Source organism: Quercus lobata, chromosome 7 (genome assembly GCF_001633185.2).
Source record: "Quercus lobata isolate SW786 chromosome 7, ValleyOak3.0 Primary Assembly, whole genome shotgun sequence".
Lineage (NCBI taxonomy): Eukaryota > Viridiplantae > Streptophyta > Magnoliopsida > Fagales > Fagaceae > Quercus > Quercus lobata.
Window position 1 is genome coordinate 48,736,541 of NC_044910.1, and position 18,158 is coordinate 48,754,698.

Consider the following 18,158-nt stretch of genomic DNA (forward strand, 5'->3'; position numbering starts at 1 on the left):
GAAAAAAAAATGCTAATCTTTTAAGTGCATTTTTTGTTTTTTGTTTTGTTTTGTTTTTTTTTGGAGAAGCAATAATGTTAATCTTAATGCTACTAGCGGCATTATTGAGCTTCTAAATTTTGATATTTGAATATAATTTATTCTGATACTAGATACGCAAAGATTGGTACTATAAGACCAATAAGGCAATCCACAACCATCTGAATTTCAAGATTTTATTGTCCTTTTTTGTTGTTGTTAATATGCTTCAAAAAGTGAAATTATATTATAGATTCAGACATTAACTAAAAAAGTAATAATAATAATAATAAGCTTATTGGAAACCAGATACTCATACGTGATTCAATTTTGAGTAGTTGTGACATTACTATTGCAATAGACAAGATAAGCTACAAGCATTTACCCAAGATTATTTTAAATTTTCATTCTTTGTCTGGCAACTAATTATAACTCGATATCAAGTAGTTTTGTTCATGAAGTTACTTTTTATAACATGAGATGATTGAAATGTTTACAAACATTCTATGTATTTACGAAATCATTTTCTGTACGCCCGTACCTAATTCCAAAAAGTCAAAACTCCACAGCAAGCCATGGCAGCTCTAGGATTTTTTCTAAAGGATCAATAAAAAAATGAATTTTGTAGTTTATAAGGTTTTCTTATTACAAATTTGTCTATAATACTAGCAAGAGAATAAAAGACAAATTATTAATTTATTTGACATATTATTTTATAATATAATGAACATATTAATTATTGTTGCAAAGATGAAATTTTGGAAATTATATATTATTTTTAAATATAATAAACATATTAATTATTGTTGTTAAGTGAACTTTAATTATTATTATTACTCAGAATTCTTTTATCTATTAGTTTGTCTGTACTCTTTACAATTCTTTATTTAACAATCCAATTCAACTTTAACAACTATTGTTCTTTGTAATTGTATTAAATCTTGATTATAAGCCAACTTATTACTTCTTCTTTTTTCCCTACTATTTCTAGGGATCCCATATGAGTTCTGTAAGGACGCGTTTCGTGGCGGACCGTAACAGTGTCGGGTTCGCACGTGAAAAGGCCCCTAACAATATCATTTGTAGAGTGTGGGTTTGGAAGGCTAGGTCTTGGTTGATAGGCGGTGGGTTTTTCACGGTGTTCGTACCAGTTTAAGTTTTCCTACACCCCTGGAGTCTTTCTCCTGGAGGTGGGCTGGGAGGCTCAGGTTTCTGGCCATTTTTCCCAACCCCCCATTTTAGGTTACTTATTTTTCCTTTTATATTTGCCTGCGTTCATTGTCCTTCGTCCACGTATTGGATCAACCTTTCCTAGATTGATACTTGTCCCATCAGCCCATATTCAAAGTCGTTGGGGGTGGTTGTAAAAGCCAAAGAATGCGGCTTTGTCAGGTTCAGAGCATTGAATGGCAGTAAGGGCAGCTTTCCCTGGATATTTTAGATCTTTTTTCCGAGTTTCAGTTTTATACCATTTTTACCCTTCTTTACGAGGGGGAACTTTGGGTCTGCCGAGGACTGAACTACCCTCGGCGGTACCCAAAGTCTATTTCGTTGAACTTGGGCCATAATCCTCTTCGGCTTGGCCCATAAATCATTTACACCCTACAAGTTCATACATATTTTATTTAGTTTTTACATTTTTAGTTAGAGTACTTTCAGCAAAAAGTTAGGTACATTTTTATCTACAGTACTTTTCCCTATGAGAGATATATATATATATATATATATGTATGTATTTTTGCCATGTTGGGGGTTCATTTATACCCCTGGGCTATGGCTAGCGTCACCTCTAACAGCAAGCCATATTATTTATAAGGAGAAATCAAATTACATCAAGAACTTTGATGCACTTTTACACTCTGCATGTAATTCACAATTCCTTTGTTCTTTGTGTTTGCAAATGTTATGGTATAAGAAGAACAATCAAGAGTCCTGTAACTCTAGTAGTACTTTATGGTGTATTTAGCAAAGATATCTAGGTGTTTGGGGGGGGGGGGGGGGGGACCATGACCCCCTTGACTTTTCAAAAACCCTTCCTCCCTTTTGTGTTTTTTTTTTTTTTTTTGGTAAAAAAAAAAATTGAACATAAATTTCAATAATGGCCTCCCCTAGATTTTTAGTAAAAACATATAATGCATTTATATATTTGACTAATGCATTTTTTATTTCTTCCAATTATTCTTATGTCATACATAGCTCATTAAGTTAAAGTGTATTATTTACTCAAAAAAAAAAAAAAAGTTAAAGTGTATTAAATGTGTACCATACATAATTTAATTATGTTTTATTTTAATTAAATTGATTTATATATTTTTAGACATGTCAAGACTCCTTTTTTTTCTTTCTTATAAAGATGTAAAGACTTATTTGATATAAATATTTTTATTTTTGTAAGAAAATATCATATGTTAAATCAAAATTACAAACATTCCATGTATAAGCAATAAATAAATATTTTATATATAAATATTGTAAGGACGCGTTTCGTGGTGGACCGTAACAGTGTCGGGTTCGCACGTGAAAAGACCCCTAACAATATCATTTGTAGAGCGTGGGTTTGGAAGGCTAGGCCTTGGTTGATAGGCGGTGGGTTTTTCACGGTGTTCGTACCAGTTTAAGTTTTCCTACACCCCTGGAGTCTTTTTCCTGGAGGTGGGCTGGGAGGCTCAGGTTTCTGGCCATTTTTCCCAACCCCCCTTTTTAGGTTACTTATTTTTCCTTTTATATTTGCCTGCGTTCATTGTCCTTCGTCCACGTATTGGATCAACCTTTCCTAGATTGATACTTGTCCCATCAGCCCATATTCAAAGTCGTTGGGGGTGGTTGTAAAAGCCAAAGAATGCGGCTTTGTCAGGTTCAGAGCATTGAATGGCAGTAAGGGCAGCTTTCCCTGGATATTTTAGATCTTTTTTCCGAGTTTCAGTTTTATACCATTTTTACCCTTCTTTACGAGGGGAAACTTTGGGTCTGCCGAGGACTGAACTACCCTCGGCGGTACCCAAAGTCTATTTCGTTGAACTTGGGCCATAATCCTCCTCGGCTTGGCCCATAAATCATTTACACCCTACAAATATGTATATATATATATATATATATATGTTTGTGTGTGTTATTCTTTAGATTTAATTTAATTTTTTTATATTTAGCTTGACCCTCCTTTAATTTTTTTTTTTTTTACTCTGCCACTATATCTATGCTAGGGTTTGAGAAGAGTTTGGATCTTATAAATCCAATTTAATTATGTGTTTATCCAACAAAATTAAGTGTATGTCTCTGTTTTATTTTAATAAATCAACAAAATGCATTGGCATTTCATACCACCATTTTCTGATTTGACCTGTGCAACCCTATTAATGGTAAAACAAACAAGCATATTTGAGTTTTTAAAATATAAATGGAATAGATTTAGAATGGAATGAGGTTGTAACCCATGCAATGCACAAGAAAGTTTAATAAAATATGGGTTTTTCTTATTTTTATTTTTGTTGTCTAAATGTGAAATTGGATAATTATGGATGCTAATTGCTAATTGAGCTATAAGGCTCTTAACAATTTATGATAATTATTATAGTTGGGAGTGAGGGGTTTGAACCCTAAATATCTTCATTCGATAGTTGGTCATCTTATTCAGGATACTCTGGTTTTTGTAAACTCCTTATAGAGCTTTAGTTTTTCTCATACCTATAGGCAAGGTAATCCTATCGCCGATGCCTTGGCAAAGAAACCTAGATTTGGTTCTTCATTAACTGTCTAGATGGAGTCTATTCCTTTTGATATTTGTACTCTTGCTTCGGCTGACAAGCCTTTTCTTGATTAATAAAACCTATCTGAACAGATTCTCAAAAAACGAAAGAAGTTATTAATGGACATTTATTATGATTATATTCTATCTCAGATTAAAAAAATAATTGTGTTTGTGTATGAAACTATATATTCTACCATTTAAAGAGATAAGATCAACTAAAAGAGAGAGAGAGAGAGAGAGAGAGAGAGAGAGAGATATTAAATGTAATAGGATTTGGCACATGTCTGACATGTAAAATATTTTGAGGGATAAGATTTGAATTTTTTTTTCCCCGGAAGTAATCCATTACCATTTCTATATAATAAAATAAAATAAAAAACATTATTTATTTATTTATATATATTGGTTGATAAAATCCACAAAACCTATTACCATCTCTATTCACACCGTAACTATCTTAAACCCCAACTAAAAAAAGTTTTTTTTTTTTTTTTTTTTTGGGTGAGGGGGGTTGGGTTTGGTATTCTTTTATATAATTTTATAGATCTTATACATACATTATGTGCTAATGTGAAACTTATGTAGCATTTAAGTATTGCCAAGTTTCCTTTTTACGTAAAGTATGAAGATTAAACAAAGATCAATTAAACATTTTTTTTTAAAATTACAGAAAAGGACAACCTCACTAATTTAATTCACTAATCATGGTTAAGAGAAGTATCATCTTTAACAACTTTGAAAGTTGGGTTGGTAAACACAATATCAAATATATAGTAGGACCATTTGAGGAAGTGATGGAAACTCAATTCTTCTACGATCACACATATTTTGTTATAACTTGCTATTGAAGCATTTCTCTGTGAGTTGTGAACAATCACTTTCATATAAACCTACTCATTTTCCTTATCACTCATAATTAATCACATTGGAATTATTATAAAATTGTGCACTAGGTTTTCTTATGCAAAGTACATGATATGAACATAGGGTTTCCACTCATCTAAACCATTCAATTCACTCCGTACCATTATTTATAGCCACTCAAAAACGTAATAAGTAACAATCAAAAACCCCACAAATGATTGGCAGTATCTCCATCGGTTTGCTTTCCAACGAGGAGGCCAATAATGCTTGGATTTATAGATTGGCTTTTACTCTCAAAAGCAACAATGGTTCTATTTTCAAAAAAAAAAAAAAAAAAGCAACAATGGTTCTTTCTCCACACACACACACACACACACACAAATAGAGCAACAATGGTTTGTCCAGAAGAATGATTTCCAGTTAGCGCACTTAACCTAATCATCAATCTTAGCCTAATAAAATGAACAATAATGCTAGTATCACACTCACAAACACAAATATTTTGTCACAACTATCTTACGTGACAGATTGTGATTGACCATTTGTTACTATCATATGTACCCATTATTTTTTATCTATTACTCATAGTTTGTCACGTAAAACAATTGTGACAAAATGTGTGTATTTGTGTATAGCATTATTGTAAAATGGAATCACATCACAAATTACATATCAAATATGGAGTCAGCATCCAACAAATTTTAATGTCCTTACAGAGAATGCACCATAATACCATTGATTTTTTTTTTTTTTGGGGGGGGGGGGGGTGGGTTTAATAGTCTGTAGCATTCACCCTTGATAATGATTGTTGATGAAGTGGAATTTATAATGATTAAGAAACTTTTTTTTTAATACCAGATTATGAAACTTTACATATATTGATACTTTTTTTTTTTTTTTTTTTTTTTTTTGCTGAATACATATATTGATACTTTGCTCAGCCCCTACAATATTAAGTTGATTAAGTCAATTACGGATCCCACATTGTGTTACCTTAAAAGATATAATAAATCTAAGGACATAACTTTTATTATAACTTGTTGAAGTTATAGATTATGAGTGGATAATTGCTTTTATATGTTCTCCACTTATAAAAAATAAAATAAAATAAAATTGTGAAAAAAGAAAGAAAATATCAATTGAAGATATGGGAATATGCTAGTACCAAACACAAACACACCCATTTTACTACAACTATCCTACATGGCTGATTGTGATTAATTATATCATTTTTGCATGGATTAATAATTTTTTCTCTACCCCTCATAGTTTGTCATGAAGGACAATTATGGCAAAATTTGGGTGTTTGTTTATACCATTATTGAAAAATGGAATCACATCACAAATCACTTATCAAATATGGAGTCAGCATCCAACAAATATTAATGTCCCTATGGAGAATGCACCATGACACCATTGATCCCTTGATTCTTTCTTTCTTTTTTGGGGGGGGGGGGGGGGGGGGGGGGCTTCGGGGCGGTGTTAATAATCATTATTAACACAAGAGTTGACGGTAGAGAAACAAAAGTAGGATATAAAAATTTTCCAATTTGGTTAAACAAAAAGAAATTTGTTATACCCTTGATAATGGATGTTGATGAACTGCAAGCTACAATTATTATTAAACTTAAAATTTTTTATTTTTTTATAACAGATTACAAAACCTCACATATATTGATATTTTGCTCAACTCCTATAATATTATGTTAGTTAGGTAAAATTCTTCCTTCCTTTTCATATAAGGATATAATAAATCTAGAGATATAACTTATATTTCAACTTGTTGAAGTTATCAATTATGAATGGTGGACAATTACTTTTACATGTTTCTGCTACTATTTTTTAACTTACAATCGACCAATTTAATAAATTGTGCCCAAAAAAAAATTATAAAATAAAATAAAATAAAATTGTAAGCATGAGAATATGCTTGTATACCCTAAAAATTATTCAGTCCAGAGTACAGTCCGCCTGCCTCTTGATTGAAGCGGACAAAACCTACAAGTGGGAATTGTCTTTATGTGAGAGGAGGACAGAGTTGGGACTCCACCCAATGGACCTTAAAAAAGAAAAAGAAAAAGAATAAAAAGAGAGATTATTTGCAAAAGATTCATGCGGTTAGATTCAATGACCAAAGTACAACTATCTCCATGGCATCTATTAAGACATTTAAACTATAAAATAAAGAATAAAAAATAAAATCTAAAACTATAAATTTTTTTACAACTTTTTGCTATAATTGAGACGTAACAGAGTGTGATTGGTGAAAAAAATAGTGAATTCATATGTAAATAATGATTAACTACTCATAGTCTATTACGTTAAAGTTGTAGCAAAAAAATTGTAAAATAATTTGTGGTACTACAAAAAATCAACTCTCTCTGCCAAGTCCCGTCCTGAAGAATATTTTCGGCCTCCTATGTTCAGTAAAATCTATCTATCATCAAATCATGAAATATATATGGGTAGGATCTACTTCTATATTTAAATGCCGCCAGCTACAATTTGGGGTTGAGAGACTACAATTTGTTGTGTTCCGCCGAACAAAATTACAGCTTTAATCCACTTTAATCCAGTAGAGCAATGCTAGAGCTTTAAGGGACACAACCGCACCCACACACTTTGCTTAAACATTAAAGTCCCACTCTGGACGGTCCAAATCCGAGCGAGTGTATGTGCATTCATTCTCATTCAGTCAGTCATTCACCACTTGTTTTGTTAACTTAAGTGGGGTCAAAAAATACATGGGGCACGCACTTGAATACAAATTGGGAATTATATCGATCATATTTATGCGTACAGGTATATAACACAAACCAAGGCCACATATAGGTAGCGTGATTCCAAAGTAACAAAAGCCCCAAAGTGCGTGACTCTCATCATCCATCGTTAATGACAAATGAAGTAAAGCCAAAAAAATTAGTCACCACGAAATCCTTACTTTGAAAGGGGGTCTACCGCAGCATTCGTCAAAGAGTAAGTCACCATCCAATGTGGTAAACCGGTGTAAGTCACATCCACCACAGTATGAGTCAATTCAAAGCCCAGTGTTTTGGAATATATATATATATATATATATATATATATATATATATATTTATATAAAATAAATACAATAATATTTCAACCAATATCCACTCCACAATGATTGTTATTGATTTTTTGTATAAGCGGGATTATATCCATGATTGTCAAAATCCCAATCTGGATCTTACGATCCTACGATTTTACGATCCCATCTACCCAAAGCAATCTAAATCTTTCAAGATCTTTGCGATCATTCGAGATCAGTAGAATCATACAATTTTGATGATCCTAAACGATCTTGGTTTCTTGTAATCTTCTTTAACTTGACAGAAGGCTCAGTTGGACCCAAATGAAAAATATAATCCCAATAAATCAAGTTTTTCCACTCTAATATAGAGAGAGTGTCAATTAGACTCAAATAAAAAATATTCCAATAGAGCGTCACATTTTGAGGTTTTTAGCATATTTAAATAATGCTTACAAATGAATGTAGTGATGTATGATAATTATATCAATGAATGTATAATTTATGTAATTATTTAACATACCAATGTGTATTTTTTGTTTTTTTTCTCAAATAATATAGAATTTTACGATCCACGATCCGATTTTACGATCTACGATCTCACCTACATCCCACGATCCTACGCAGGATCCTGATTTTAACAACCTTAATTATATCCCAAATTTCTTATTCGAAGATAAAAGGCTTTCCTAATTGAATTAACTGGATCTTATAAATGATTTTTTGCTTCCATTAGAAGATCTTTACAAGTTGGTTCAGATACATGTGGCTAATGAAGGAATTTTAACGTCAACAAAATTTAATTTGTACAACCATAAGCCTTATGAAGAGCTATGCAGGGACAACATCTGGTTCCAAAGGTGATGACCTGCCGTCCACTGTGCCACCCTCTGTGGTCTCTTTAGGCTCCTTATCTTCATCTTGGAACCCTTGCTTAAACCTATCATAATTTGTGGGCTCGCTTGACTTGAACGGGCGCTCCCCTAATATTTGAACCAGGTCTTCTTGATTAAGGACCTCCTTTTCAAGCAAAAGCTCTGCTACCTGCATTACATGCTCTTTGTGCTCCTCTATAAGCTGAATGGTGCGATCATAGGCCTTACCCACCCATTCTCTAACTTCCCCGTCAATAATTGCACCAGTCTTACTGCTGTAGGGCTTGGTCATCTCAAATGCATCATCCCTTTGAGGAAAAGAAAGAAGACCTACCTTGTCACTGAAACCATAAACTGCAACTTGGGCATAGGTCATCTTGGTCACTTTCTCCAAGTCATTCTGGGCTCCAGTTGAGATCTTCCCCAACAAAACCTGATCCAAGAGAAATATCACAGTACCATAATTAAATGACTCAATGCAGTGGCGACTCCAGAAATTTTGTCCAATGTGTTCTTATTTCACTTTGAAAAAATTTCGAGTCATTTTGGTCTATTTTAGGACGTTTCAGTAAATACTAGCTAAAATTCAAGATTTGACCGGCATGAAGTTTGTGCTTAAAAAAAAAAAAAAAGTTCATAAAACCAAAACAAATTTACATTCTATACACCAAAAAATCTCAAAAGAAAAAAAAAAAGAAAAAAAAGAAATTAACAATGTGGTTTAAATACCATTAATTGGGTGTCTTTTTTAACAATGTGTTTTAAAAAAAAAAAAAAACAATTGGTACTCCTATTTTTAACTATCAGCTGATGTTAAATTTTTGCTTAAAGGACACTATTTGCCAGAAAAGAAAAAACGTGTCAATATTTGCCTGGGTGCCCACTTAATATTTCACCTACCCCCACCTAATCCCACCATTTTTACCCGAATAGAGCCCCTAGTTTTCAAATTCTCTATCTCTGTGTTTTATACTTCTATCTTACAAGGCACCACACTCTCTCTACCACCCATTCTCTTTGTGCTACAAATATGTGAACATTGTGAAGGTCGAAGTTTCATGAGTAATCCACCTCAAACTCAAAGAATTATCAAAGGTCACCTTCAGTTTTTTACCCGTCTCACTCTTTCACTCTCTCTCTCTTACATTTTTTTTTTCTTTTTTAGATTTTAGTTCAAAATTTGTTTGGCATAAAAATTTTGAGGGTGTTCCTATTTTTTTTTTTTTTTTTTAAGGTAAAAAAATAAAAAAATTTAAACTATTATATATAAATTTTTTTTTTTTTTTTTCAGGGCAGGGTGTTCCCAGGAACACCCTGCCCTGGCGTCGCCACTGACTCAATGAGAATTTTATCAATCATGGCCAAACATAACCTAGTTTCTATACTTAAAGAAACGTGGGCCTATAAAGGCAGACCAGCATCAATTCCTGCTAACCACGGCCTTACATGTTGGCCATTGCCCAAAATTGCTTCAATACATGTATACTTAAAAGTTAAAACACATATACCACAAATATCAACTGATGTGATAATTATAAACTTTATGATCTCCCTGTTTAAGTACCGTTCACATGGTATTCATGAAATGGATAATATTTACATATCAGCTTTTAAACTACAAGGAAACATCCAGGAAATTAGAAATTGCTGTTTCCCCCCTTTCTTCAGCAAGGAATGATATGTTCCACAAAAGGTAATATTTCACATGAAGAAAGTGAGAAACAAAGTATTGACATTCCCTAATGTCTAGATCTAAACCTCAAGAGTTGAGTCCTTTTTTATTGGGAATAGCATGCACCTGGTGGTTCATGAACCCACAACCTCATCCTCTACCTCGCTCTTACAAGTTCAGTCTTAAGTATTATGTTCTATCCTTTTTGGAGGAAATTTTCCATTTAACATGATTTTTGAAACATTTCGTTAGTAAGCACGTTTTTGAAGCTATTTTGTAAACTAGCATCTCGAGTCTTTGAGACTCGATTTCTAGTGCTGGCGTGGAACAATTTATCCACGTGGAACCCGAATTCTATAGAAGTAAATCTGAGAAAGAAGAAGCAGATCCAACGAAGTAATCCGAGCGGATCCAACAAAGAAGAAGAAGAAGAAGAAAAAGAACAGTGAACGGCAGATCTGAAGAAGAACAAAAGAAGAAGAAGAGAACGGCAGAAAACATAGGAACTCGAGTCTTAGAGACTTGAGTTTCAGAGCCTTGAGATGCTAGTTTGCTAAATAGTTTTGCAAACTTGACAACTAACTAAAATGTTCCAAAAATAATGCTAAATACCAAAAAAATCCATCCTTTTTGACTGGTAATGTAATTGTAAAATAAACATTTAAAGACCAAAATAGTGTATGTTCACATTAACTACTTAAATATCCAAATGTTGTTGAGAGATTCAGGGGAGAGGGGAAGAAATAGACATGGAACATTCATTACCTGTATCAAAAAATAATTTTTTTTTATGAAACTACTTTGTGCTAGTGGTCTCATCAACTTCCTACACACAGACACAAACATATAAAGTTCTATGCTCTGTTTATTGCCAAGATGTCACTGGAAAAGAGGAGGAAAATTAGAATCTCAAATAATTTCAGAACCTGAAAGTTCACATTCCTTACAGCTTCTAAGCAATGAAAATGACATTATCCATCAATAAATAAAAACCATAAGAAAGAAAACACAATAACATTAGTGAAAGAGAAACGAAGTACATTATGTACAACCAATCACACGGTAGATGAATTATGCACAACATAGTTCAGACCCACACCTCATGGCTGACTATATTTGTCCATTGAAGAGTTGAAGCTAAACTGTATTTCAAAATCTCAATTAAGAGAAATTCTTTGAAAAAATGCATATAAGTACCTTGATAATAGATCAGTACGTACCACTTTTAAGCAAGTCCCTAATAACTCATCCAGAAAAAATGCATAAAGAAGGGAAAGAGGAACAGTAAAATCACCTGCTCAGAAGCTCGACCACCGAGGGTCATGCAAGTCATATCAAAGAGCTGCTCTTTGGTCATTAATAGATTTTCATTGGGTACATATTGAGCAAAACCCAGTGCTGCAGTACCACGGGGAACAATGGTAACTTTAAGCAAGGGTTCAGCATGTTCCAAGAACCATCCAGCAACAGCATGACCAGACTCATGGAAAGCAACAGTACGCCGTTCCAACTTGCTTATTACCTGCAGAAAGAAATGGGTAATGGTTTACATGTCTTAAAAAAAAATGGACTTTATAATGGATTTTTTGTTAAGAGTTTAGGTCCATCATCAAATTACTGATGCCATCAGCACACAGGAATTTATAACACACTGCAGGTCAATTGCCAAATCAACTGATGCATCAGCAGTTAACAGAATTATTCCATATGCCAACATTCATGCAGCTATCTTTTAATATTTGGTTTTTAACCTCAAAAATGAAAATTTTGTCAACATTGAAAGTCTGGAAGACATGCTTACACAGAGACAAAAAAAATCAACCAACCAAGTTAGCGGGCGATGGCAAATACTTTAGATCAGAAATAAGTAAAACATGAACCAACCAGGTTACTGTGGGGTGGCAACTACTCCAGTACTCCCATTCAGAACTATAGACCAGTATCAATAAAAAAACTCTTTTTTTTTCTCTGCTTAAATAGCAAAACTTTCAAGAAATGATGCCCTTTCACCCTTGACATCTAACTTTTCATAACTTACAAATATCATATTTACAATTCAATTCTTTCTATAGTTTAGTGTTTGTAAAATGTACACAAAGCCACTGTCATTTATAGACTATAGTTTGGTCACTGAAGGATCCTAACAAGCACATTTGAGAAAGATTTGAAACCAGAGCCTCCCAACAAGGCAAAAAAATGGCAGCACCTGGGTAAGAGCTCACTAGAGTGGCTAAAGCTAGCCAGCGAGCTTTTGCTCTTAGTGATTAATCTATCCCTTCCTTTCCTTATCTGTCAGTGGGCTTGAGGCTTAAAACACTGGGAGAACTCTTAGCTGTTGCCACAAAATTAGAGGCTGCAAATTGTTGCAAAACTCTAATGAACTAAACTAAAGAACACAAGAGAAAAAAAGAGTTCTGGTTTTCTTTCATTTAAGATTTTGTTTTCACTTTTGACATCGGACAATAAAATTCTTTAGAGACTTCAAATTCCCAGAAAGAAGTCTTTTTTCAGTACATTTAATAATGAGTTCTAGGTTAAAGGGCTTTTACAAGTCAAAGATTAAGGGCTTGATAAAGTAATATGTTCTGCAAAATACTTAACTTCTACCAAGCGATGATAAGGATAGTTTAAGTGAGAAAATTTGGGAAGGTTTCTAACATATAAACTAATAATAAAATCAAATCAGTTTGAAATGTAGCTTTGGAGATTAGTCAAAAATATACACCCAGAGTCAACTGCTTTTTCACAGAGTACGGCAGTCATACTGAGTATATGCATACAACATTAGTACAATGTTCTGTATAAACAAGTACATGCATGAGATAGAGATTACCCTGTTCTTCTTTTCCAGACCACCTATAACCCTGTCTATAGCTGCATCAAAATGTTCCATTGTAATCACTGTACTCTCATTCCTTGCGGCAATTAAAGCAGCTTCATTGCAAACATTAGCAATGTCTGCTCCAGCAAATCCAGGAGTAAGGGCAGCAAGCCTTTGAGAGTAGTATGATGGCTCATGATCCAGTTTCAGCTTCTTCAGATAAATTTGAAAAATCTGATTACGACCTTTGATGTCAGGTTTATCAATTGTAATTTGACGATCAAACCGACCAGGCCTCAACAAGGCTTTATCTAAAATGTCGGGCCTATTTGTACCAGCAAGTACAACAACTCCTGTAGTGGTTCCAAAACCATCCATCTCTACAAGTAATTGGTTGAGAGTACTTTCACGCTCATCATTTCCACCTGAGAAACCTCCACGCCCCCTAGCCCGACCAATTGCATCTATCTCATCAATAAATATTATACTAGGTGCACATTGTCTTGCCTCTTGAAATAAGCTTCTAACCCTTGATGGCCCAACACCAACAAACATTTCCATAAAATCTGACCCAGATATAGATAAAAAAGGGACAGCAGATTCACCTGCTGTTGCCTTTGCAAGAAGCGTCTTCCCAGTGCCTGGAGGACCCACAAGAAGTGCACCTTTTGGAATTTTCGCTCCTAATTCCTCATACTTCTTTGGATTCTTGAGGAAATGAACAAACTCCATGATTTCCTGCTTTGCCTCATCACAGCCAGCTACATCTTTAAAATATACCTGGACACCATATGAGACATCAAAAGGGATGATCATGCTGATTAGCTCTCCTGAATTTCATTTGCTATAATTTTGAAAAACAAAATAAGATAAAAGCAATGTGATAACGCAAAGTGGAGTAACGAAACCCCAGAATAACCTTGTTTTTTGCGTTCTTATCCACTTTTGTAATATGAGCTTTTCCAATGTTGAATATTCCACGGCCACCTTTTCCACCAGAACCACCAACACCAAATCCACTTTGCATTCTTCGCCCCATGAACCAAAGGGATCCTAAAAGCAATACTGTTGGGGCAAACCTCATCAATTCTTGGTACCAATTCACTTGAGAAACATATGTTACAGGGACATAATCATGAGGGTCAATCCCTAATGCTTCTTGTGCTTCCTGCAGCTTCTCCTCAAAAGATTCAACACTTCCAATGTTAAAATAGAATTTATACTGGCTTGCATTTCCATTAGTAGGGGTACCATTGATAGGACTTTGGGCAACATCATCATTGGTCTGATTTTTAACACGTGGTGAGCTCCTCACATACACTTTTGCAACTGATTTGTTTGTAACAACAATGCGATCCACCAGACCAGGTTCAAGTAGCTTGTTTTTGAATTCTTGGAAGCTAATCTGAGCAAAGACATCAATAAGCTATCAAAGAGTTATCAGAATAAAACATTACAAAAACCAAAAGACACATCAGAAACAATCAGAAATAATTTATCCATATCTAGAGGGGGAATAGTGTCCGTTTGGGAACAACTTATCTAGGCTTTTTACTAAAAGTGTGTTAAAATATACTTGTACTTAAAAGAAGTGAGGTTTTAAAAAGTTGTACATAAAAGCTAAAAGTTGAGCTTATAAGCTCAAGCCAAACGGACACTCAAGAATATTCAATACCACAAAGTTCTTTCTTCATCCAATAATAATATTACAACATTCAAGATCATCAAGTTAAAAGAGGTCATTCATTGCATGTCTACGTTAAAGTTAAAAAGACTAAAGATTAATCAGTAATGTGTAGAAGTTGGACTCCAAACGAATATCAATGGAAAGTCAAACACCAAAATCATTAACACTCACATGCACCAATAGGGGGGAAAGGAAGGTGCAATAATATTTTATCAGCAGCCAGAAGAAGGAAGCATGGAGCCATTGACCATAGTGCATAAAAGTAGAATGAAATATAAATTGTTGTTTACTATACATACCAACTATTTCAAATATCCATTAGATTGGTATGTATGGTAAACCTGATGACAACAGACAAATACTGGTAGGTGACCTTAATTCACCAAAGGCAGTAACTTAATGCAACCTACACATCTACTAGAAACCAATAAACTCATTGCTGAAATAGTACTGAACGATCTGACCTGCTTTTGATCATGAGGACTGAATAAAACTGATGAAAAGATAAAGGCAATGAACAGTAATGGAGTGATTAAACTTTGGAACTGCTTCACCAAGTTCTCCTGGGAATTCCCATGATCACCACTATTTGAGTCCCCTAGAGAGGTACACAAAATATGAACATCATACGACCACAAATGACACTTTAGCATCAAAATTTTAATATTATAACGAAAAGAAAAAAAAAAAGGATCAGAAGAGAATAGAGAACATGCTGCTGTAAACCAAACAAACATTGAAAATGCAGTTGTGCCTCAAACTAAGGCTAGAATGAGGCTGTACATCGAATTGTTGGTCTTGGAATCATATTTAGCTACCAGTCCTATCACCAGCATCATCTATATGACATTAACACGGACTCCACAGTTCTAGTTCGCCACAACAAAATTTCAACAACAAAGTACACCTACCACCAGTATCATATAAAGGATGATTGAAGGAAAGTATTAGCAATACTTAAACAAAACCAACTGCCAGAAGCCTTGTAGCTCAACTGGCAGGTTTCAAATGGAGACGTCTAGGTTCCTATAATGTACGAGTATGGATACGGGTACGGGGATACAACATTTTTTGAAAATCCTAGGATTCGATATGTTGGAGATACGGCAATTAATTAATATTTATTTTTAGGTTTATTTAAATATTTTTGTACATAATTTATGTTTATTTTAATTTTTAAAATTAACCACAATAAAATGCTTGAAAACATATCTAAATTTAATTTAAAGGCAACACTAAACAACAAACAAGGACAATGACATTATAATATGTTGTCTCAAATACAATGACTGAGACTATTCATTTTTCCTACGAATTTCATGAAGAATAAATATATAAATTATATAACAGAATAACAGTAAACAAGTGTGCAACAGTATATCACAGTGGCTATCCAATAAACAATATATAATAACATAACTAACGCCTAAGGGCAATAAGGCTAAAAGCCCAGACCAGTGAGCAAGTGAGCAGCAAAACTGCCGTATCCGTGCATTATAGCTAGGTTCAAATCCCCCTCTCCCAACTATCAAAAATATTTTTTTGATAAGTAAAGGTTAAATCAAATCATCAAAAATATTTTAAAAAAACAAACTATGATCATTGTTAATTAAATCCCATCAACAATCACCTTTTGTCAAAAAATAGAGAGAGTGATAGATAAACTTCTTGGTATTATTGATGTGCAAAATTGCCATCACTAAGCACTCTTATACATAATAGTAAACACGGCTAAAACTAACTAAAAAAAGACTAACCAACTAGTTAACAAACTAACTAATTACAAAAAACACAAAAGCAAATGTGGAAAATATGTAGAGAAAATCTAACCTGAAAACTACAATCTCTGATCTAAAGATACAATTTCTGATACCTTTAACGAGTTGCGCGCGAACAAATAAATATTAGTATTATAAACGCAAACTCCACAATAGAATTTGATCCATTTTCAACACAATTTATCATATATTACACAAAAAAATCATTAGACCTTACCTTTCGACTCGGATTTCTGTTCTTTCCCTTTCGGAACTTCCTTCCTGTCCTTCGGGTAGTAATTTTCATATTCTACATTCACAAATTATTCAAAATAAATAAATTATAAATAAAAAAAAAATAAATAAAAAAATAAAAAACTGATTGAAAAATCAGAAACGCTAATCATTGATTTACTTTTCTTCTTGGGCGCTTCGCTAGAGAAAAATCGGCGAACCCTAGGGTTTGCGATGACGGAACTGAAATTCGATAAGTACGAATTCAAAACGAGTTGCTTCCCGGCTCCAAAGGAAGTGACGAAGCCCCTCATAAGCCCTAATCCGCCATCGACGCGTGAAATGCACTCACTTCCCGAAGAGGACAAGTGCGATTCGTACGGTAACAAACTCCTCTCAGTATAGTTACCAGAATTTACATTCTGCGCAGCCAAACAGAGTTTTTTATTTTTTTAAACCAAAAATCATAAATCTGTCACCTAAAAATAGCATATTTTCTTTATTCAAAAGATAGAGAGGGAGAGAAAGTTTACTCTTTGGAACGAGGAACGAGTGGAGCGAAAAAGAGAGCGTCCGATTCTTGAGAAAATCATTGTATCGATGATCGGTACATGAATTGGCTGACGCTTGTGTTGTGTAAATAGTGTAATAGTACTTGAATGAGTATTAGACCCTGTTTGGTTGCCGAGAAAATTTCTAACTATGCTCCGGAAAATTGAAATATAAATGGAATAAGCTCAGCTATCTATCTGGGAGAGGGAGAGGGAGAGGGAGAGGTAGAGGAGCTGGGGAGTGGGAAAAAGGGTCCTGTGTCTGTGAATAACCGTAACCGTATTTAGAGACCGCCTTCGTTTTTGTCTAAATTACTCGAATGCCCTTGGATAATGAATATGAATATGTCATTTGCGTAGGTCTGTTTAGATCATCAGCAGTGCGGCTTGTATATGCCAAATGTTATGTCAAATGTTAGGAACATTTGGCATTTAAGCCCCAAAATTGCTCAACAATGGGAAGGTCATATGTAATATGTCAAAAAAAATTTGAGATTTAGCTATAGTACCATCTCAAATGTAAGATGGTACTGTAGCTGAATGGTATAAAAAAAAAAAAATTTTTAATACTTCCCTCGCATTAAAATAATTTTACCCGGCAAATTCTCTCTCTCCTCTCTCATTTTTGCTCTTCCTTTTCTCTCTTCCTTGTCTCTTTCTCATCCCCTCTCTCTCTTGCCATTGTCAAGCTTCTCTCAGTTGTTTGTGCCAGATCAGAGCTCACGCCGAATCACCAAGCCAAATTGGAGCTCACGCCTGATCGAATTTCTAGATTGGTGTGGTGGCGAGGCTGGTGGCGTGGCTGAGATGGGCGTGGTAGCTGGAGGTCAGCATGGTGGAGATCGGCGTGGAGATCGGCATAGAGATCGGCGTTTGGTGGTG

General features: G+C 34.2%; 1 protein-coding gene across 2 annotated transcripts; it reads right to left on the reverse strand.

Annotated features, from left to right (window-relative positions):
• Positions 1-8,372: 8,372 nt before the first annotated feature.
• LOC115952719 (ATP-dependent zinc metalloprotease FTSH 8, mitochondrial-like) lies at positions 8,373-17,531 on the reverse strand. 2 transcript variants are annotated; one of them, XM_031069934.1, is made up of 8 exons: positions 17,259-17,531; positions 16,907-17,147; positions 16,730-16,801; positions 15,199-15,332; positions 13,967-14,452; positions 13,060-13,827; positions 11,521-11,748; positions 8,373-8,987 (listed from the first exon to the last, which is right to left on the reverse strand). In XM_031069934.1, exons 1-8 carry the CDS (start codon positions 17,316-17,318, stop codon positions 8,511-8,513), a joined length of 2,466 nt encoding a protein of 821 aa, XP_030925794.1. In that variant the 5' UTR covers positions 17,319-17,531; the 3' UTR covers positions 8,373-8,510. The 2 variants fall into 2 exon arrangements, with proteins under 2 accessions (XP_030925794.1, XP_030925795.1); XM_031069935.1 differs by lacking the exons at positions 15,199-15,332; positions 17,259-17,531 and having other exon boundaries at positions 16,907-17,000.
• Positions 17,532-18,158: the final 627 nt, after the last annotated feature.